Source organism: Sardina pilchardus, chromosome 21 (assembly GCF_963854185.1).
Source record: "Sardina pilchardus chromosome 21, fSarPil1.1, whole genome shotgun sequence".
NCBI lineage: Eukaryota > Metazoa > Chordata > Actinopteri > Clupeiformes > Clupeidae > Sardina > Sardina pilchardus.
Window position 1 is genome coordinate 1932045 of NC_085014.1, and position 23380 is coordinate 1955424.

The 23380-nt window shown below is 39.5% G+C and overlaps 1 protein-coding gene across 1 annotated transcript in view; it reads right to left on the reverse strand.

Moving 5' to 3' along the window:
• Positions 1-5322: 5322 nt before the first annotated feature.
• Positions 5323-23380, reverse strand: part of LOC134069100 (GTPase IMAP family member 8-like) — a 65231-nt gene continuing 47173 nt past the window's right edge. The window contains exons 2-3 of the mRNA XM_062524957.1: positions 15766-16212; positions 5323-6305 (exon numbers count right to left, since the gene is read on the reverse strand). Of these exons, the coding sequence (XP_062380941.1) occupies positions 5641-6305; positions 15766-16212 (1112 nt within the window). The 3' untranslated portion in view covers positions 5323-5640. The remainder of the gene's footprint in view (positions 6306-15765; positions 16213-23380) is intronic.

Consider the following 23380-nt stretch of genomic DNA (forward strand, 5'->3'; position numbering starts at 1 on the left):
AGAAAAAATACGAGGACTGACCATCTCGCCTCTCCGCGTTTCCCCCAATAGGCCTACCATGGCGACAAAGAAATAAATATGATTTGACATTTTAATGTTTGTAGCGCGCCAGTTTACCCAGTGTGTGTGCATTGAGTAGTTCCTTAAAATACGGAACAAAGAGCGTCCCGTAGGCTATCTGTTCAATACAGAAGAAGACTTTAACTATTACTTATATATTTCTTATAACGAAACGCGAAGAAAAAATACGAGGACTGACCATCTCGCCTCTCCGCGTTTCCCCCAATATCATGGCGACAAAGAGAAATACATATGATTTGACATTTTAATGTTTGTAGCGCGCCAGTTTACCCAGTGTGTGTGCATTGAGTAGTTCCTTAAAATACGGAACAAAGAGCGTCCCGTAGGCTATCTGTTTAATACAGAAGAAGACTTTAACTATTACTTATATATTTCTTATAACGAAACGCGAAGAACAAATACGAGGACTGACCATCTCGCCTCTCCGCGTTTCCCCCAATATCATGGCGACAAAGAGAAATAAATATGATTTGACATTTTAATGTTTGTAGCGCGCCAGTTTACCCAGTGTGTGTGCATTGAGTAGTTCCTTAAAATGGCCTACGGAACAAAGAGCGTCCCGTAGGCTATCTGTTTAATACGGAAGAAGACTTTAACTATTACTTATATATTTCTTATAACGCTGGCTGTAGGCGATTTCTATAACCATTTTCATTCATTTCAACAATGGTTCATTGAAGTGTCGTTTGAATAATTTCGCCAGTCATCACCTTCATTTTAATGATTCAGTGAGATTAAGGAGTCGACTATTGACGGATATGCGGTCTTCATCATTAAATGCAGTTGAAACTTTCTGCCACCTGGTGGTTGTTTGGGTACATTGCCTTAGCCTCGAAAAAAATCGGCTTGACGCACTGCGGGATCTCTTCGGGAGTCCCGCGGGAGAAGGTGCATTCTCAACCCGTACCCACTGTAGATAATGTAGATATGGTTACTAAGGTGTAGCTATGGTAAACATGGTGGTTGCATAGTTTGAAGAGAGTTGATAGTGTTAAGGTAGACGGTTTAAAGCTTAAACATTCCTGTTCTAACTTAACTAATGATTTCCAACAGGTATGTTAAAATGTTAACTATGCTAACAATGATAACCAGGTTGATTGGTTTACTTAGCTAATGATTTTTAACAGTTATGGTAAAAATGCTAACTATGTTAACAATGCTAACCGGGTTGATCAGCCAACTTAGTTGATTATTTCTAGCAGTTATGCTAAAACTGTTAACTATGTTAACAATGTTAACTTTGCTAACAATGCTAACCAGGTTGATTAGCTAACTTAGTTGATGATTTCTAACAGTTATGCAAAAAATACTAACAATGCTAACTATGCTCACTAGCTAACTTGCTAGTGAGGACTTTTATTTTGAAACATTTATTGCTAGGGTGTCCATGGTGGCCACTATCAAGAATAAAGCAGTTACTGCAGTATAAACATGTTGGTTGCTATGGAAATGGTCATAAACACTTAATTTTAATGGTTGCTATGTTGGTTGCTAGGTACATGGAGGTTTCATGTAGTTGACTGGAGGCATAGTGGATGATAACTGACAGTTGGAATGGTTGAACAGTTCAATAGTTGAGTAGTTTCAATGGTTAAATGATTTAATAGTGTATTATTGCAGTGAGGACTTTTGAAACAGTTGTGGACAGAGGAAACAGTTCAACAGGATATGTAGTCTTCAGAGAGATTGTATGCTTAAAGCCTGAGAAAATGACAGTTGGTGCCCAGCTGGCCGGCCACCTGGCGTAAGATTCTAATTGCTGCCGTGATGTCATAATGGGTAATGTTAAGTCTATGGGGAAATTGTTAATAGTTTTTATTTAATAGTTCAACAAGTGTAAAAGTTACAAAGTTGAAAAATACAAAGCACACATGGCATAAGCAAGACCTACGCAACAACATTTCAATGAAGTTTCTACGTTAAATGGTTGAAGCTGAATTGCGAGCGTTAGAAGAAGAAGTTTAACTAGAAATGCAATTCCAAGGAATTACCAGTGCATGAAAATGCAAAAATAGATAGATAATGTAGATATGGTTACTAAGGTGTAGCTAGGGTAAACATGGTGGTTGCATAGTTTACAGAGAGTTGATAGTGTGAAGGTAGAGTTTAAAGCTGAAACATTCCAGTTCTAACTTAACTAATGATTTCTATTCATGTTAAAATGTTGATTAGCTAACTTAGCTAATGATTTTTAGCAGTTATGCTAAAAATGCTAACTATGCTAGCAATGCTAACTTTACTAACAATGCTAACCAGGTTGATTAGCTAACTTAACCGATGATTTCTAGCAGTAATGCTAAAAATGCTAACAATGCTAAATTTGCTAACAATGCTAACCAGGTTGATTAGCTGACTTAGTTGATGATTTTTTGCAGTTATGCTAAAAATGTTAACTATGCTAACAATGCTAACCATGCTAACTAGCTAACTTGCTAGTGAGGACTTTTATTTTGAAACATTTGTTGCTAGGGTATCCACGGTGGCCACTATCAGGAAACAAGAAGTTACTGCAGTAAAATCATGTTGGTTGCTATGGAAATGGTCATAAACGTTTAATTTGAATGGTTGCTAAGTTGGTTGCTAGGTACATGGAGGTTTCATGTAGTTGACCGGAGGTATAGTTGATGATAACTGACGGTGGGAATGGTTAAACAGTTAAATAGTTGAGTAGTTATAAGGTTAAATGATTTTATAGTGTATTATTGCAGTGAGGACTTTTATTTTGAAACAGTTGTGGACAGAGGGAACAGTTTAACAGGATATGTAGTCTTCAGAGAGATTGTATGTTTAAAGCCTGAGAAAATGACAGTTGGTGCCCAGGTGGCTGGCCAGCTGGCAGATGAGTCTAATTGCTGCCATGATGTCATAATGAGCAATGTTAAGTCTATGGGGGAAATTGTAATAGTTTTTAACTAATAGTTTAAAAAGTATAAAAGTTTCAAAGTTGAAAAATACATCCCTCCGATGTCCTAAGTAAGATCTACGTAACACAGTTTGAATGAAGTTTCTACGTTAAACGGTTCAAGCTGAATTGCGTGCGTTAGAAGAAGAATAATAAGAAGTTGAAGTAGAAGACTAGGAAGAACAGTACAGTGCATTTTAATGCACTGTAACTAGAGAATGTAATTCCAGGGAAATTACGAGTGCATGAAAATGCAAAAATGTACAGATAAATCATGTAGATATGTTTACCAGTGCTAACCAGGTTGATTAGCTAACTTAGTTGATGATTTCTAGCAGTTATGCTGAAAATGCTAACTATGCTAACAGTGTTAACTATGCTAACAATGCTAACCAGGTTGACTAGCTAACTTAGCTAATGATTTCAAGCAGTTATGCTAAAAATGCTAACTATGCTAACCATGCTAACTTGCTAGTGAGGACTTTTATTTTGAAACATTTGTTGCTAGGGTATCCATGGTGGCCACTATCAGGAATAAAGAAGTTACTGCATTATCATCATGTTGGTTGCTATGGAAACTGTCATAAACGCTTAATTTTAATGGTTGCCATGTTGGTTGCTAGGTACATGGAGGTTTCATATAGTTGACTGGAGGCATAGTTGATGATAACTGACAGTTTGAATGGTTGAACAGTTAAATAGTTGAGTAGTTTCAATGGTTAAATGATTTAATAGTGTATAGAGAGCCGAAGTCCCGCCCCTTCCGTTTGCCTCCATGGGACCTATCTTTGGATTTTTTTTTAATGGCAGTCAATGGAGAAATATAAATTATTTTCTGGTCCCGATTGTCTTGTGCCTTGAATTACCCATATGATGTTTGTCAATTTTAATGACAATTTTTCATGTAAAGACATTTGAAAAGTATGTTGTAACTAGTGAATTACAACATTGTGAAAGATCGTGTTTCCAACGACTACAAACACATCAGTCGCGTTAGTGACGTTAGACCAATTCACAGCCACGGGCGCCAGCAACAGGTCTTATTTGAGCTTCCCCCTTGCCGATGAAAATATCATGAGTCAGAGGATTAAACACACCAGATAAGTTGTATTTCATTCATAGACTGTACAAACACTGCTGTTAAGTGACTTAGCTGGCAGCAAGATGTAACCGTTAACTGGCATAGTAGCTAGCTAACTAGCCAGCCTCTCGTTTGCTAGTTGGTGACGTGCATCGCTTGAGACAAGAGATGTAGTCCACTGAACGGATTCGCACAAAACTTACATAACGTTTAAAGTCTAACGAAAAACAGAACTTTATTAATGTGGAAAATTATCTTTTAAATTCCCACACATCATATGTGAAATGCACGGTCCAACTCGAACGGGACCAAAAAATAATTGTTATCTCTCCATTGACTCCCATGCATTAAAAATCGTAAAATAGGTCCCAAAGACCGGAAGTAGAAGGGCGGGACTTCGGCTCTCTATTATTGCAGTGAGGACTTTTATTTTGAAACAGTTGTGGACAGAGGAAGCAGTTTACAGGATATGTAGTCTTCACAGAGAGATTGTATGCTTAAAGCCTGAGAGAGACAGAGCTGCTGCAGGTGGGACTGGCCACCTGGCATAAGATTCTAATTGCCCTATTATGATGTCATAATCCAATGTTAAGTCTATGGGGAAATTTTAATAGTTTTTATTTAATAGTTCAAAAAGTATAAAAGTTACAAAGTTGAAAATTACATAGCTGAAGTCACCTAAGTAAGACCTACGCAGCGCAGTTTGAACGAAGTTTAAACGGTTGAAGCTGAATTGGACGCACAAAAACGTTAGAAGAAAAATAAAGATAAGAAGAAATCGGATAACAGTAGAGTGCATTTTCATGCACTGTAATAATGAATAGTATTTCATTAACAAAATGTTATTGCATATTATATTAAGTATTAGCAACAATTTATACATATTTTAGAAATAGGCTTATTCACTATAAACAAACCAATCATAACTTTGTGAACAAATGCTTAAGTGATGATAAATAATGCATGAACAATTAATTCCTAATGATGAACAAACCATTAACCAATAGGTAACAAATGCTTAATAGATGATGAATTGTGTGTAGTTATTATAAAGTGTTACCCAAGTTTATTTCCTGAAGTTAATTTTGTATATTGTGCCCATGATTCATATTTTTCAATCTAAAATGTAAACACACCACAGCACCTCACTTGACTCCCGATCCATTCCTACACACCCCATATGACTCCTGCTATGCTCCCCCCTTCCCCATATTCATTATACACAATAGACACACAGTTAGATTTATTAATACTTTTTAATAATATGGTACTCCGTTTTACACAAAGTACAACATAGTCTGTTTGAATGAACAACAACATGCTCATGAGCAATTAAGCAATAACACAATTTCTACTCATCTTTGTATTATATTCTTGGACAAAAACAACTCAGTCAGTCCCCCTCACTAACTTAGCTAGCCTACTTTACAAATGATCTCTTGCACATGCTGTGATGCAAAATTCAAAGTTGATTAAATACCAAGTTACACACCAGAAATCATGGAATAGTGAAACTTGTCATAATGGGAGAGAATATAAATGTGGATAAATGGTATTAAGTATAAACTTAATTTGTTCATTTCTTAGTAATTTTACCAAAAGGCCAAAATCCAAAACTGGTTCCCTCTGTATTAGAATTCTTCAAGTCGGCATTGTTATTCTGGAAATCACATTCTGAGACTGTAACTCCGTCGACCTCCCTCACCAGTGTAGCTACCTTCCCAATGAGCTCTCTCACCTGCTGCTTTGCCTCCTCCTTGTCCCTGTTGTTGAACACCTGATATCTGTTACCACAATTCTCAATGAGTATCTGGAGGTGTCTGTCGGTGCGGTTGACATAATTAACAATAGTCTGATTACCCAGGTCATCCCCATGTGTGAAGAGGATGATGGTTCTATCCTTTAATTTGGGCCCCAGTACTCTATCTAGCCTCTCTAAAATGTCTCTCTCTCCCTCAGTGAAGCGGCCAATCTGAATGGCCAGCAGGTACACACGCGCACCATTCCCACACAGCTCCTTGCATTTCATAGCTTGTTTCAATTGATCTGGATGCTCATCATCAGATAAATCTGGAGTGTCAATGATGTTTATATTTGCTCTAACATTAATTGGTTGTATCTGGCATTTAGTGGTGATAGGGATGGAGCTTGGTTCTGCTCTAAATCGTTTCTCCCCCAGGATGGTGTTTCCACTGCTGCTCTTCCCAGATCCGGACTCTCCTAAAAGCACCAGTTGGACACCTGCACAAATAAATGTCACAATCTCTTAGTATAGTTTTGTCCTGTATCATTGTATCATTGTTTTCAAACAGGGGGACCAAATTTATATTCTGAACACAATGACTGGGGCAGGGTTTGCCAAAAACCTCCTTACACATAAACTATACCTTAAACCTGTGTAATGATTTGTGGCAGAATGTGCTTAGGTAAGTGGCTTGCAAGGTTGGTGAGGGCGACTCTTAGCTATACCTTAAAGGAATAGTTCGGAATTTGGGACATAGGACCTTATTTCCAACTTAGTCGGGGTGATATAGGTCGGTGAAGACCATTTTCAGTGAATTTCTGCCCTTCCTTGAGTTGCAGCGTTCATCTCCTGCTAACCTGTGCCAAGATAACGCAAGTCAACGGCAACATCCAGCCTGCCACTGCATGCGTTGTGAACAGTGCAGCAATTTCTGGAAATGGTGGAAGTCGCAGTAACCTATATCGTGTTCAATGCTGTAAATCCGTCTGTTCCAGAATATTTGGTTCATATTGTCAATCTTTTGTTTTGGTGTTTATGCAACCGGGCCCTGAAGATTTAACCCTTTGGGCGCCGGGTTTTATTTTGAAAAATACTAGATTTTGATATCTAAATTTCAGAATGCTTTGGCTGGAAAGTGGTTAGAGATGGAGAAAAAGTGTCAATGAGACAAATATTAAGAATGACCTAAAGTTTATGTTGAGAATAAATTTGCTCATCTAATTTGCATATTATGACGTCATATGGCGGCGGCCATATTGGATTTTGTAATTTTGAGGAAATACCTGATATTTTGAAAGAGAGTTGAACTTATTTCATCAAATTCAACCTCTCCATCTATTTGCTATGCTGTCCACATATGAAATGAACAGGAAAAAGTAAATTGTAAGCCAACAGTGGTAAACTAGAACTATTACTATACCACAACACTCAAACACAAAAACGGAAAAATAAGTCTTTTTTCTCTTTCTCTCTCCACCACCACCCCATCTATTGGAGGACATTTTTATTTTATTTTTTCTTCTCTTCTTCACTATTATTATCATTATAATCATTATAATCATTATAATATGATAATAATAATAACAGTAACTGTTTTTTAGCTGCAGAGGCCTAATCAGTGCCCATCTATCCACATAAACATTTGTAAAATAGTGTGCAACATGTAATTGCAAAGCAAAGCACAGAGACAACTAGAAATGCAATTCCAAGGAATTACCAGTGCATGAAAATGCAAAAATAGATAGATAATGTAGATATGGTTGCTAAGGTGTAGCTAGGGTAAACATGGTGGTTGCATAGTTTACAGAGAGTTGATAGTGTGAAAGTAGACAGTTTAAAGGTGAAACATTCCAGCTCTAACTTAACTAGTGATTTCTATTCATGTTAAAATGTTGATTAGCTAACTTAGGTAATGATTTCTAGCAGTTACGCTAAAATGTTTATTATGCTAGCAATGATAACTTTACTAACAATGCTAACCAGGTTGATTAGCTAACTTAACCGATGATTTCTAGCAGTAATGCTAAAATGCTAACTATGCTAACAATGCTAGATTTGCTAACAATGCTAACCAGGTTGATTATCTAACTTAGTTGATGATTTTTTGCAGTTATGCTAAAAATGCTAGCTATGCTAACAATGCTAACCATGCTAACTAGATAACTTGCTAGTGAGGACTTTTATTTTGAAACATTTGTTGCTAGGGTATCCATGGTGGGCACTATCAGGAAACAAGAAGTTACTGCAGTATAATCATGTTGGTTGCTATGGAAACGGTCATAAACGCTTAATTTTAGTGGTTGCTATGTTGGTTGCTAGGTACATGGAGGTTTCATGTAGTTGACTGGAGGCATAGTTGATGATAACTGACAGTTGGAATGGTTGAACAGTTAAATACTTGAGTAGTTTCAATGGTTAAATGATGTAATAGTGTATTATTGCAGTGAGGACTTTTATTTTGAAACAGTTGTGGACAGAGGAAACAGTTAACAGGATATGTAGTCTTAAGAGAGATTGTATGCTTAAAAGCCAGAGAAACTGACAGTTGATACAGGTGTAATCAATTTAACTGGCTAGTCTTAAGAGCCAGAGTGTATCCTTAAAGCCTGAGACAGAGTAAATAATTTAAAAGTTGAATGTAGATAGTCTAATTAATGTTGATAGACAGAGAGTTTAATGGATGTTGATAGACAGTTTAATGGGTGGATGAGTGAATGGTCTGAAGAAGATGAATGGATAGAAAGTTGGATGGAATGTGCCTTATATTCTTGTAGAATGGAGAGACACAGCTCTCTACTGAGAGTAGTGGATACAGATACAGGTGTAATCAATTTAACTGGCTAGTCTTAAGAGAGCCAGAGTGTAGAGATACCTGAGCCTGAGACAGAGTAGATTGTTTAAAAGTTGAATGTAGATCGTCTAATTGATGTTGATAGGCAGACTGTTTAGAATGGGTGGATGAGTGAATGGTTTGAAGAAGATGAATGGATAGAAAGTTGGATGGAATTAGGAAGACTTATGTTGATATCGTTGATACAGGGGAACAGAAAATGTAGTCTCAAGAGAGCCAGTGTGCCTGAGAGAGAGAGAGAGAGAGAGCTGCTGCACCTGGACTGGCCACCTGGCCTAACATTCTAATTGCTGCCGTGATGTCATAATGAGCAATGTTAAGTCTATGGGGAAATGTTCAATAGTTTTTAATTTACAGTTTAAAAAGTATAAAAGTTACAAAGTTGAAAAATATATTGCACAGGTCTCCTTAGTAAGACCTACGTAGCAAAGTTTGAATCAAGTTTCTACGTTAAACGGTTCAAGCTGAATTGCGAGCGTTAGAAGAAGTTGGATTAATAACTAGAAATGCAATTCCAAGGAATTACCAGTGCATGAAAATGCAAAAATAGATAGATAATGTAGATATGGTTACTAAGGTGTAGCTAGGGTAAACATGGTGGTTGCATAGTTTACAGAGAGTTGATAGTGTGAAGGTAGACAGTTTAAAGATGAAACATTCCAGCTCTAACTTAACTAATGATTTCTATTCATGTTAAAATGTTGATTAGCTAACTTAGGTAATGATTTCTAGCAGTTACGCTAAAAATGCTTATTATGCTAGCAATGCTAACTTTATTAACAATGCTAACCAGGTTGATTAGCTAACTTAACCGATGATTTCTAGCAGTAATGCTAAAAATGCTAACTATGCTAACAATGCTAAATTTGCTAACACTGCTAACCAGGTTGATTAGCTAACTTAGTTGATGATTTTTTGCAGTTATGCTAAAAATGCTAACTATGCTAACTATGCTAACCATGCTAACTAGCTAACTTGCTAGTGAGGACTTTTATTTTGAAACATTTGTTGCTAGGGTATCCATGGTGGCCACTATCAGGAAACAAGAAGTTACTGCAGTATAATCATGTTGGTTACTATGGAAACGGTCATAAACGCTTAATTTTAATGGTTGCTATGTTGGTTGCTAGGTACATGGAGGTTTCATTTAGTTGACTGGAGGCATAGTGGATGATAACTGACAGTTGGAATGGTTGAACAGTTCAATAGTTGAGTAGTTTCAATGGTTAAATGATTTAATAGTGTATTATTGCAGTGAGGACTTTTATTTTGAAACAGTCGTGGACAGAGGAAACAGTTAACAGGATATGTAGTCTTCTGAGAGACTGTATGCTTAAAGCCAGAGAAACTGACAGTTGGTGCCCAGGTGGCCGGCCACCTGGCCTAAGATTCTAATTGCTGCCGTGATGTCATAATGAGCAATGTTAAGTCTATGGGGGAAATTGTAATAGTTTTTAACTAATAGTTTAAAAAGTATAAAAGTTACAAAGTTGAAAAATACAAAGCAGGCATGGCATAAGCAAGACCTACGCAACAACGTTTGAATGAAGTTTCTACGTTAAACGGTTGAAGCTGAATTGGGTGCGTTAGAAGAAGAAGTTTAATAACTAGAAATGCAATTCCAAGGAATTACCAGTGCATGAAATGCAAAAATAGATAGATAATGTAGATATGGTTACTAAGGTGTAGCTAGGGTAAACATGGTGGTTGCATAGTTTACAGAGAGTTGATAGTGTGAAGGTAGACAGTTTAAAGCTGAAACATTCCAGTTCTAACTTAACTAATGATTTCTATTCATGTTAAAATGTTAACTATGGTAACAATGATAACCAGGTTGATTGGTTAACTTAGCTACTGATTTCATGCAGTAATGGTAAAAATGTTAACTATGCTAACTATGTTCACAGTGCTAACCAGGTTGATTAGCTAACTTAGCTAATGATTTCTAGCAGTTATGTTAAAAATGCTAACTATGCTAGCAGTGCTAACTATGGTAACAATGCTAACTTAAACTAACAATGCTAACCAGGTTGATTAGCTAACTTAACTGATGATTTCCAGCAATAATGTTAAAAATGCTAACTATGCTAACAATGCTAAAATTGCTAACAATGCTAACCAGGTTGATTAGCTAACTTAGTTGATGTTTTTTGCAGTTATGCAAAAAATGCTAACTATGCTAACAATGCTAACTATGCTAACCATGCTAACTAGCTATCTTGCTAGTGAGGACTTTTATTTTGAAACATTTGTTGCTAGGGTATCCATGGTGGCCACTATCAGGAAACAAGAAGTTACTGCAGTATAATCATGTTGGTTACTATGGAAACGGTCATAAACGCTTAATGTTAATGGTTGCTATGTTGGTTGCTAGGTACATGGAGGTTTCATGAAGTTGACTGGAGGCATAGTGGATGATAACTGACAGTTGGAATGGTTGAACAGTTCAATAGTTGAGTAGTTTCAATGGTTAAATGATTTAATAGTGTATTATTGCAGTGAGGACCTTTATTTTGAAACAGTTGTGGACAGAGGAAAAAGTTAACAGGATATGTAGTCTTCTGAGAGACTGTATGCTTAAAGCCAGAGAAACTGACAGTTGGTGCCCAGGTGGCCGGCCACCTGGCGTAAGATTCTAATTGCTGCCGTGATGTCATAATGAGCAATGTTAAGTCTATGGGGGAAATTGTAATAGTTTTTAACTAATAGTTTAAAAAGTATAAAAGTTACAAAGTTGAAAAATACAAAGCCCACATCGCGTAAGTAAGACCTACGCGACAACATTTGAATGGAGTTTCTACGTTAAGCGGTTGAAGCTGAATTGCGTGCGTTAGAAGAAGAACTAGAGATGTAATTCCAAGGAAATTACGAGTGCATGAAAATGCAAAAATGATGAGGACTTTTATTTTGAAACAGTTGTGGGCAGAGGAAACAGTTGAACAGGATATGTTGTCTTAAGAGAGCCAGAAAGCCTGAGACAGAGAGTTGCTGCCAGGTGGCTTTGAACACCTGGCTTAAGATTCTAATTGCTTAACGACTTCATTGTGATGTCATAATCCAATGTTAAGTCTATGGGAGAAAAAATGTTTTAAAAAATTCATATAAATTAAACAATAAAGTTTTCAAAGTTGAAAATTACATAGCTGAAGTCACCTAAGTAAGACCTACGCAGCGCAATTTGAATGAAGTTTCTACGTCGAACGGTTGAAGCTGAATTGAACGCACAAAAAGTGTCTGAAGAAGAATAATAATATCGATAATAAGAATAAACAGCATAACAGTAGAGTGCATTTTCATGCACTCTAATAAGAAGAAGAAGCAGAAGAAGACCGAGGAAGAACAGTACAGTGCATTTTCATGCACTGTAACAAGAAGACTTGGAATAACAGTATAGTGCATTTTCATGCACTATAATAATAAGAAGAAGAAGAAGAAGAAGAAGAAGACCGAGGAAGAACAGTACAGTGCATTTTCATGCACTGTAACAAGAAGACTTGGAATAACAGTACAGTGCATTTTCATGCACTGTAATAATAAGAAGACTTGGAATAACAGTACAGTGCATTTTCATGCACTGTAATAATAAGAAACCTAGGAAGAACAATATAGTGCATTTTCATGCACTATAATAAGAGCAATATTGAGGTGCCCTCAGAAATAATTGCCAAACTGCAAAACTCATGTAAACAGTAAAACAGGTCAATGATTGGGCGCACCTTGAACAGCCCATAACCTGGCTGGCCCCTCTCGACAGAGTCATCATTATAGGCAAAGTGGAAAAAAGACAGAATGATTTCAAATTTGTTCCTACACATCACTTACACTTACACATACACATCAAGCCTCTCCCACGCCCACCTCTCCTATTCATGGGTTTCATCAGGTTCCTTTCCACAGGTGTAGTAATCAAGCATGCAGTCTGCATTGATAATCAATGCTTGATTTTATACACCTGTGGAAAGGGACCTGATGAAACCCATGAATTGGCACCGCGACCGCGAGTGGCTATGCCTCTGCCTCCGCTTACATTTAGCAACGGGTTGAAAGACTCTGGGAGCAGAGATGAACTCGTGTGTGTGTTGTGCTTTGGTAAACACTGCCGGGCACGGAGGCACTGTGACTGGCGTGGTAAAACGAGTGAACACTAACGCTGGTCCCTGCGCTATTCTCACCACTCCTGCCACGTCTAACACATCCATGAATACTCTCATCTATGTTGGGCAAAAAGTCGTGTGTATGTGTGTGTGTGTTTGTGCGTCTGTGTCTGTGTTTGTGCTTCTGCATTTGCCTCGCTTTGCCTATCATCTCCACGTTGCGCAACATGGTTATCAGGCTTGCTAAATGACCGACCGTCATCTCCCAAAGTCAGATATTCTCCTTCTGAATCAGAATCGGCGAAACACTTCGCCCACGTCTCCCCCTGTGATCGCCACTAGAGCTGGGAGCGGAGATGAACTCGTGTGTGTTGTGCTTCGTAAACACTGCCGCGCATGGAGGCACTGTGGCCGGCGTGGTAAAACGAGTGAACACTAACGCGGGTCCCTGCGCTATTCTCACCACTCCTGCCACGTCTAACACATCCATGAATACTCTCATCTATGTTGGGAAAAGGGTCGTGTGTGTGTGTGTCTGTGTTTGTGCTTGTGCATTTTCCTCGCTTGGCCAAGCATCTCCACGCTGCGTCAGATACTAGGCAAAGACGCAACGTGGCTATCAGGCTTGCTAAACGACCGACCGTCATCTCCCAAAGCCAAATATTCTCCTTCAGAATCAGCGAAACACTTCGCCCACGTCTCCCATGTGATCAGCACTAGAGCTGGGAGCAGAGAACTCGTGTGTGTGTGTGTGTGCCATGCTTGGTGAACACTGCCGCGCATGGAGTCACTGTGACCGGAATGGAAGCTTAGAACGAGTGAACACTAACACTGGTCCCTGCGCTATTCTCACCACTCCTGCACGTCAAACACATCCATGAATACTCTCATCTATGTTGGGCAAATTGTCGTGTGTGTATGTGTGTGTGTCTGTGTTTGTGTTTGTACATTTTACTCGCTTTGCCCAGCATCTCCACAGGTTGTCTTTGCCTAGTAAATTACAAGTGGCTATCAGGCTTGCTAAACGACCGACCGTCATCTCCCAAAGTCAGATTTTCTCCTTCAGAATCAGAATCAGCGACAAGGAGACCTTTCACGTCGGTACATGTAAACTTTTTGCATGTCACCTCGTTTAAAATCGTGCTAAATCCAGTAATACCGCTTCAGCTAACTAGCTCCATAGCTAACTATCTCCGGTTTCTCATCCACAAGTTTGAGTGGGATTTCCTCGAACATTTTGCATTGAAACATGACGTCATTGTGCTCTCGGGTCGAAGTATGGGATGTCTGCCAACTAGTGGTGGGGAGTATATATGAGATTTAGCACTCTACTCGGAGAAAACCGCTGTTTTATTCAGTAATGCGTGATGTCGCAATGTTGCGACTTTGGCGCCTAAAGGGTTAACAAAAGTCTGAGTAGCCCTACGTAGAAATTAGGAAAGTATATGTAAAGGGAGATCAAAATTTGTTTCCTTCATTCCCCAAAGTCATCTCAGCGCGAGAAAAAAAACATCGCGGAGAACGTGCACTTTTAATTGGTCGTTAACTCACTGTGAGTCCTGTGTATCGTAGCAACGAGCACAATACTAATGTGATGAATCCAGTGGGAAAATCTCATGTAGGCCTAGTTTCTAGGCTATCGTTTATTTTTCGCGTTTGTCTCTATGATATAATTATTTTTAGATGCAAAAGTCTAACTGACTTAGCCAAAATTTGTCAGATGGCGGCTCAATTTGGCTTAGAAAATTATTGGCTGGCAAAATTATTTTTCGCTAATAGTAAAAAGTAGCCTTTTATTTCAGGTAGTTTGTAATTAAAAACTATTAACAAAAAATAATAGTTTGTCGACGTTGAAAAACAGTCAGTGAATCCAAACGCAAATCCAAATGTAAGTTACAACATTCCGCTCGTGCCTAGATATGAACCCAGGCCGACTGCGTATTGGGGCGAGGGAGCTACCGTTGCGCCACTTGACGTTTCACACTTTACACATCATTGTATTGGAAATAGGTCTCTGACGAGACGTAACTCAGTCAGTCCAGCAAATACGTAATAAAATGCTTATACAGTCTGAACTTTAAAAGATAGCCTACAACTATAGAAGATATACAACTTAGAAGATATACAACTATGAAAGTAGGCTACGTAGGCATACTAAGTAGGCCTAAGCCCAAATAAATGCATAAGAACAGTTTGCCCGCAGATGAATGATTTGTCCGAAACTAATTTAAATTTGACGGGATTCATCTGGAAATAGCCTAATTCATAAGAATTGCTTGCCAATATACTTTGTCAGATGAGCGCAGATAAATGATTTGGCCGAAACTAATTTAAATAAGCTATGACGAATTTCAGCTGAAAATAATTTTTACACACGTGGGCCTGCCTAATAGAAGAACGTCGCAACGTTTTCAAAACAAACTTGCATTTTACCACTGTAAATCGCCTCCATAGACTATGCCATGCAAATGAAAAATATGTATTAAAAATACATATTGCACATATATAAACTATATGTTTATGGTAAAACATTATTCTCATGCCTGACTGACAGAAAACTCCCTTGCGACATCTGCTGTGAGAAAAGAGAAGAGCAGTCTGAAAAAAACATTGCGGAACAAGACTATAGCAGCATTGTCACATAAGAGGAGCAAAATAGCTCTAAACTAGCTTGTACCGGTGTGCTTTTGATCATGTAAAAATACTGGGTGACAAAACACGCGTATTTAGGAAAAGTCGTGAACTTAGGGTCCTGGAATTTAATCGAGTGAAAAGATTTATTTATTTTTTTAAATCACTGCAGTCAAAAGACCGCAGCCCGGTAGTTCTAGGTATATCCAGGTCAAACCTACACGGCGCTTCTAGTAATATGTCTCAGCGGTCAAATGACCGGCGCTTGGCGCTTCTAATGTTAAGCACTTTATAATTTGCCCATATCAGCTGTGATGGTACTGCATAATTCACAATACATTGTGAAAAATAAAGATGATAAAACAAAACCTTGAAACATACCTTGATCAAGCTTGGGAAATCTCTGATGTTGATGCAACCTTGCCTTCTTCCCTGTTAGCAGTTCACGGAAGCAGTGCACAGGAATCTTGTCAAACATGACCATACAGCTTTTTATAAGTTGCTGTGTGGTGTCACCAATTACACATTTAGTATCTAATCCTTCCAATTGATTTGGTCTATTTCCATTGTATATAATGTTGTGAGAAATGTCATTTCCGAGGATCCTCTGCCACTCCTCCAATTTTACCCCTTGATTCAACAGGTAGACGTTAGGGCCAGGGTAGCACAGGTGCATGAGATGAAACAAGTCTTTTTCATCAAATCTTGATGCCTCCGGGGTGCTGATGATCAAAGTGTCGCCCTTCATTGTAGACTGACATTTGACTGGTGATTGGACATTCCCATCCACTGTCCAATCACTGCCCAACACAACTATGATAAACTTGGCTGAAAAAGACATATGGACATTTTTGTTAAATGTCAACTTGTTACAAGTCTAAAGCGATGTCAGAAGTCAATAACAATTCCAGCATCCCAGTGAAAACACACACACACACACACACACACACACACACACACACACACACACACACACACACACACACACACACACACACACACACACACACACACACACACACAACAAGACAGGTATCTAAATGCATGGGAAATGTCATCCTTCATGTATGTCTTGGGGCGCTATGTTATTTAAACAGTGACATGGGCTGGGGTACAACTACACCCTGCTTCTCTCATCCACAGGAATGCAAGCTAGTGAACATCCATGCAAAACAATACAAATGACATGATTACAATAGGAAACATAATTATAATAAAGATATTGTGAAATATCTCACAATGAGTAGTTATTCACCATCATTTAAAAAAATGGATAATGAAGGCCCCAGCCGTGGCGCAACTGGCTGGGGCACCTGCACCGCACGCCGGTGACCCGGGTTTGATTCCCGCCCCGTGGTCCTTTCCGGATCCCACCCCAGCTCTCTCTCCCACTCGCTTCCTGTCATTCTCTCTACTGTCTTGTCCAAGTAAAAGGCATAAAAAGCCCCCCCCCCCCAAAAAAAATGGATAATGAATAGTGCAACAAGGCGTTCCTATGTCTCTTACAGTTTTTCTCAAATGCTAAAACACATTTCACAAACGTTTCCTCCATGTTCCCCAATGTCTAAACACAATACCCTTTTCTAAAGCTACATAAGCACAACCACACCTTCTCACTTCAAAACTCAACTTTCACACCAAAAGAGCAGCTCGAAGCTTTCAAAAATGTAAACACTATACACATCATTACACACTACAGCAAAACACAATGCTCAATTTGTGAGAAGGTTCTTTGTTTCATAACTGCCAATGCATTTTTTTTTTTTTTTTTTAAAGCTTCAGAGTAACGGATCTTCTTAGATCTCTGCAGAGGATTAGGCATTTGAAGAGTTTTTTTTTCAAAACGCTATATCCACCATTTTACTAATGAATTTTCATAAATATATTTTTTTACACTTTGTTTTTCAAGGAATCTCAGTGAAACTGTATGGGTTATGTTTACAGTACTTACAGTAATTCATCTTTACTCAATAAAAACAAAACAACTGCATTTTTATTGATATTACCTGAAACACACAGTTACTGTTAATACAGTAACATGATTTGTTACAGTACAGTAATGTTTTCAAAAATGGATTTATAGCGTTTTGGAAAAGAGCTCTTCATTTAGAGTTGTGAGTTTCATATGAAGAGTACAGAAAATTCTGCAAGTACACTACTGTAACACAACTCAATGCAAAAAAAACAGAATCTATTGCACACAACAGTAGTCTTGAAAACATGATCAGGGTGTGAAGTTACATGTATTTTATTTTCTTCATTCACACCACACACACACACCACAGTCACTGTGCGCATTAGCAACAAGTGTCTTAAATTTTGAGTCGTTGTGTGTAATAAATGACGCCCGGCCTGGTGTGTTCATTGTGTTCAGTTATTGCTGACTGTGGCAAGCATTTTGCATCACATGAGCTTTCATTTGAGAATATGTTTTGCAACATGTGTTTTAGCAAGGAAAAATGTGCTTAGATTTATGAGAACGGAGGATTGTGTTTTGTGAATTGTGTCTTCATGTGAAATGTGTTTATGGTATTGAAAAATTATGGCTAGATTTAGTAAATGTGTTTAGACAACTGGTCATTTGGTTTAGAGGATTGGCTTTTGTGTTTTAGCATTTGAGAAAAACTGCTATGGTCAGTAATGGGTGTGTTTTCTGTCACTGCTTTTAACAGCAAGCAGCGCAACTTCCAACAGGACATCTGTATTTTGATGGTCACCGGCACATTTGAAGGAATCTGCTTGCACGCGACCGTATGGATCAGACTAAACCAGGGGTCGGCAACCCGCGGCTCTTTAGCGCCCCCCTGGTGGCTCCCTGGAGCGTCTTCAAAAATGTATGAAAATGAATGGAGTTCTGTAGGATGACAAACATTCTTTACGTTTTCCAATGCTGTAAAAATGCGCATACTTAATATTAAAGTTAAACATTTCTGTCAAAGAAGATTTGATAGGCTGCAACACACGTTTCAGGGCGGCGCCATGCAAGGCAGGTGGCTGTTGTAACTATGGTTGTAAACAAACCGGCAGGTGTGTCATCATGGGCCATGAAAAAGAGAGAGATAGCGGATGAGAACAGAGGATTCAAAGCAGAATGGACCGAATCATCTGCTTTTGTTGCCAATGCGGAAGGATTGCCTACATGTTTGCTTTGTGATGAGAAGTTGTCCAACAACAAAAAGAGTAATTTAGAAAGACATTTTAAGGGAAGGCATGCTACATTTGCAGCATGACCACCCAGTTGGGACTGAAGCCGCTTTCAGACAGACGTGTATTTCCGCAGTGTTCACAGACTTTTTACGTTTCTTTTTTTTCCGTTGTGCTGTCTGAATGCATATGTCCATATATCTACTACCGGAACTTTTCCTGCTGCCAACCTAGTCATGTTTCCGTAATGTTGCTGCCACAGCTGCTATGTGAATGCAATCGCGGAAAAAATCTGCACTTGTCAGTGATGATCAAGGGAAGTATTGTGCATTTAAAGCACCCAGTGTTGGGAAGGTTACTTTAGAAATGTAATGTGTTACAGTTACAAGTTACCCTGTTTAAAATGTAATAGTAGTGTAACTATTTGAATTACTTTTTCTGAGTAACGTAACTAATTACTTTTGATTACTTTTCCGATTTTTTAATGATATATATAGTCCCCAAATCCATGCGAAGATTTCGGCCTTGGTTTACAGGCTGCCGAGCAGTTCTGTACAATCGCACAAGGCAGCAAGGGCATTCAATACATGAATTAGCATCACATTTTTTGTGAGGATAATACAATGATAATCATAACACGTTTACAGGCAGGCATGTAGGCCTACGCTGATGGCTCTGTAGACATGATAGAGCCTATCAGAAGGTCCCGTATCAAACTATGGCTGTGGAGGGAAACAGTTCTTTTTACATACAATATTCTTTGCAAGGTTTTGCTGACAATATTGAGATGTACTGTAATTCAAATTGTAATTTTGAAAAATGTCAAAAGTACCTGTAATTGAATTACACATTTTTCTACAGTAACTGTAATATATTACTGTTACATTTATTTAGTAATTAAATTACGTAACTCAATTACATGTAATGCTTTACTCCCCAACACCGATGTCACTGAACAGTTCTGTTACGGGGTCTAGTATAGCTGATGACTTTTAGTATGACATACATGACCCCGGAAGTTAGGAACTTGTACTTGCGTTTTCAATGCAAGCTGAGACTGCACCTAATATGAGTAGAATGAGAGTTCTACTTTATTCAAACGCACAACATGGTGTCAGAAGTTAGTGGACTTGAGCCTTTGTTTATAATTTAGTTAAGTTACCGTCAAGTGACCTAGTAGAATATGTCTCGTGGATCGAGTAGCGATGCCTCTGCTGCACAAGCGGCCACGATGCCAGGCATGGCTGCTAATATTCCGCCGCCTTCGCCCATGAGTTTTGCGGGTGTAACCTGCGTTGTGTAGAACCACCGCGGTCCAGCCCTGCACACACCCGGACTCGAATCCGGGAGACAGCAGCACCTCGGATCGGGAGTTGAGTGCGCTAATTGCAATGCAAATTGCCCAAAGCACGAGTTTTCGAATTGGTGGATGCGAAGCAGGCTTTCTTGCAGTGTAGGCTGGATGAAGAGAGCAGCCTCATGACCACTTTCTGGACCCCCTGGGACAGGAAACGCTGGCTTAAACTACCGTTTGGGGTATCTGTGGCCCCTGAGGTATATCAGCGCAAGCAACATGAGGTCCTAGCTGGGCTGAAAGGAGTTGAATACATTGCTGACGACATTCTGGTGGTGGGATGCAGAGACACAGATGAAGAGGCAGAGAGGGACTATGACCATAAACTGCAGACATTGATGGAGCGCTGCAGAGAGGTGAAATTACGGCTAAGCTTGAAAAAGCCTACAGTTCAAGTTAGCTGAAGTTCATTTCCATGGACACATTGGAAGTTGTGGACACAATTTGAGTTGTGGAGCAACGTTACGGCTATGTCTTTTGACTATGTTATATTAAACATGACTTATTAATACTCAATGCTAAATATAGCATTATACAGTCTCTGCTCTGTTTCGGGAAGTTGCAAGAATCCACATTGTTCTATTAAATAATTAAACAGCCTTCCAACAGTTTGAAGCGGAGCTTGCCACTGATTAGTTTCGGTTTCTGTCGCGCAAATACGCACACGTATGCATGCATTCAATGAACACTCACCTAGTTGTATTGTTCTATGTTTAATCACACCAAATTAGCAAGTATTTCCTCCTGATGGCAGAAATGTTTGTTTTCGTTGCTACAGCAACCTGTCAGATCTGTTACTAATGTGACCCAGTCTGAACAGAGCCATATCCGATTTGGACACTTGCTAAAGGCAGTGTGAACAGTCAGCCCTAAAAATCGGATATGAGAAGGAATCAGATTTGAATCAGATTCGTCTGCAGTCTGAACACGGCCTATGTGTATGCTCACTGGCCCTCATTTATCAACAGAGCGTAGAAACCAGCGTATATCTGAGTGCAGAAATCATCTTACGACGGGGCTCACGTGTGATTCATTAGACTTTCGTATCACTCCAATTCCAGCGTAAGAATAAACGTTTGTTGATAAATGTGGCGGCTGGAAACAAGCGTGATTTAAATATCACGCCCCTATATTATGCTCGTTTTAATGGCCTCGCCCCTAGAATTTACGGCATGAAGGTGCATTATACGTCCAAGAGAGATCAATAGTGATCTCGAGCCACAGTGACGTCCAGCTGAACCTTGTTGATTTTGACAGCTAGAAGCTGTCATCAAGGAAGGCGGGAAACTAGAACGATTTATGCGCAACAGACTTTATTTTCGCAGAGAGAACGCGTCATACTATAAATACATTAATTACAAAACTGAACTGAAATTTGCCCTTTGAAAATAATTCAAAATAGGCTATATATGCCTAGGCTTAACTCATGAATGTTGCGTTTGCCAAAGGGAAAGTAATCATCGCCTATGGCTATTCTAAGCCATGAAATGTGTCAGTATAATATGCTACATTACAGCAAATAGGCTGCACATGTATAGGAAAGGTGTTATGTCCGAGATAGTCCATCAATTCAACTATTCAACTTTCTAATGCACCGCCGATCTACTGCTGCACGATGCTATGCCGCCTGAAAAACTTGCGTACACTAGTTGAGACTAGACGGGAGATTTGAGCGTAGCCACCGATCACGTTCACATTGATAAATGTCATACTTTGCGTGGAAACAAGCATACGCCTGTTTTACGCCTGTTTTTGGTCGTAAGCTCTGTTGATAAATGAGGGCCACTGTGTTCTCTGCCGTCACTGTCACTCCAATATCAGATCACACACACACACTCACGCAGGCACACACTCACACACACACACATGCGTGCGCGTGCACACACTAGGGGTGGCACGGTTTTTGAAAAATGCTCCGAACCGTGCGGATGGCATGTCACGGTTCGGAGTGTGTGTTCGTCGTATGGTTCTACGGTTATGCGTGCAACTTTACCAAACAGTAGAAGTAAACTCATTCTCCTTGGCCCGCTCTCGTGCGTGTTCAATGAACACGAGCCCTCAACATGCACATTTAATCCAAATAAAACATTCACAATCGTGAACGCAATGACTCACAGAAGACGACTAGCTAAATTACTGCTAAAATACTGTGAAATCCGGTCAGCATCATTAGTAGGCTATGCTGCAGACATTTGATTAAAACTCTTGCATTCAAGTTGACTGACCATCTCAATAACAATGTTTTAAACTCCAAGACTTAAAAGGGCCTGTCCCAAGCTTAAGGAGAAAAAGCATTAGCTTACTGTAACAGGACTAGGTCCACGCCCCTTTAGTTAGCTCGGCAGTGCCCTTCTGAGTGGCTCTGGGTAATTGGAGGTGAGCCAATCTGTAGATGGAAGTGGATATAAAGTTCCAACTTGTATTTTGAAAGCTGACGTCGTAGTTACACGACATTGTTTACCTGACTCCAGCCTTCACCGTTTCCCTGTATTGGCCTCTCCTCTGGCCGGTTCTGTGTGTCCGCCGACTTCTTGGACTGCAGCTAGTCGCTGAACATGGGCCTTCATAACTGACCACATCTGAGCGATCTCGGGCGTAACAGGGAGCGGCAACATCAAGGCATCTTGGTTCCAGGTCGAACGCTGCTGTTTTGTTTTGTGTTTGTTTTGTCTGTTTCATTCCGTTTGTTGAATCGGCTGTGTTTAGCTAACCTGACTTTCGCCAGATCCTGTAGTTCGCTGTCTGCTTCACACAAGGATCTGGGACTTCTCGATAGGAGATGTATTTCTGAAGGCGGGTCCTTGTAAAACATCCTCGCATGTGATTTGATAAACCACTTGCCTGTTATCTTGAATGACGTGCTAGGCTTCTTCAAGCTCTTGCCAAACCCGGCCGGAAGAAGAGTAAAAACATCCTTGCCACCAATAAATGTCTTCAAAACTATTCTCTGTTAATCTTTTAAAGAATGAATACTCGATAGATTCGACAAAACGGTTGAAATAGCAGAACCAATGTCAGCACAAGACTCCTCGCTGCGTGCCGCCATTGTTATTTGAATCAAACACTCGCTTCGGCGCTCCTGATTGGTTGCTCATTTTTTGAGATCACTGGCAGGGGTTTGGATTGCCCTCGCGTCCAGACCCTTGTGTGGAGCTCAGCGAAACGCCTCTGGTGGAGCATGGCGGAACTACAAGGGTCTGGCGAGAGTCAGGCTAGTGTTTAGCCACCTCGAAGTTGATTAACTGAAGTGACAACAGGTGTGTTGCTGTTTGCTTACCGAGTGACTACGAATTCAGTCCGGTTGGAGGCTATTCCTTAATTGTTTACACTGCGTGTCATAATTGTCACCATAGGCATGTGTGTAGTGGTTTTATGCTAACGTACACTGTTTGCTGTGACAACTGAGTGCATTTGGAGTGCTGTTTTATTCACTAGTGTTTCATTCCCTCTACTGACCTTATCAAACCCACACTGGAGAGTACTACTACGGACTTTAGC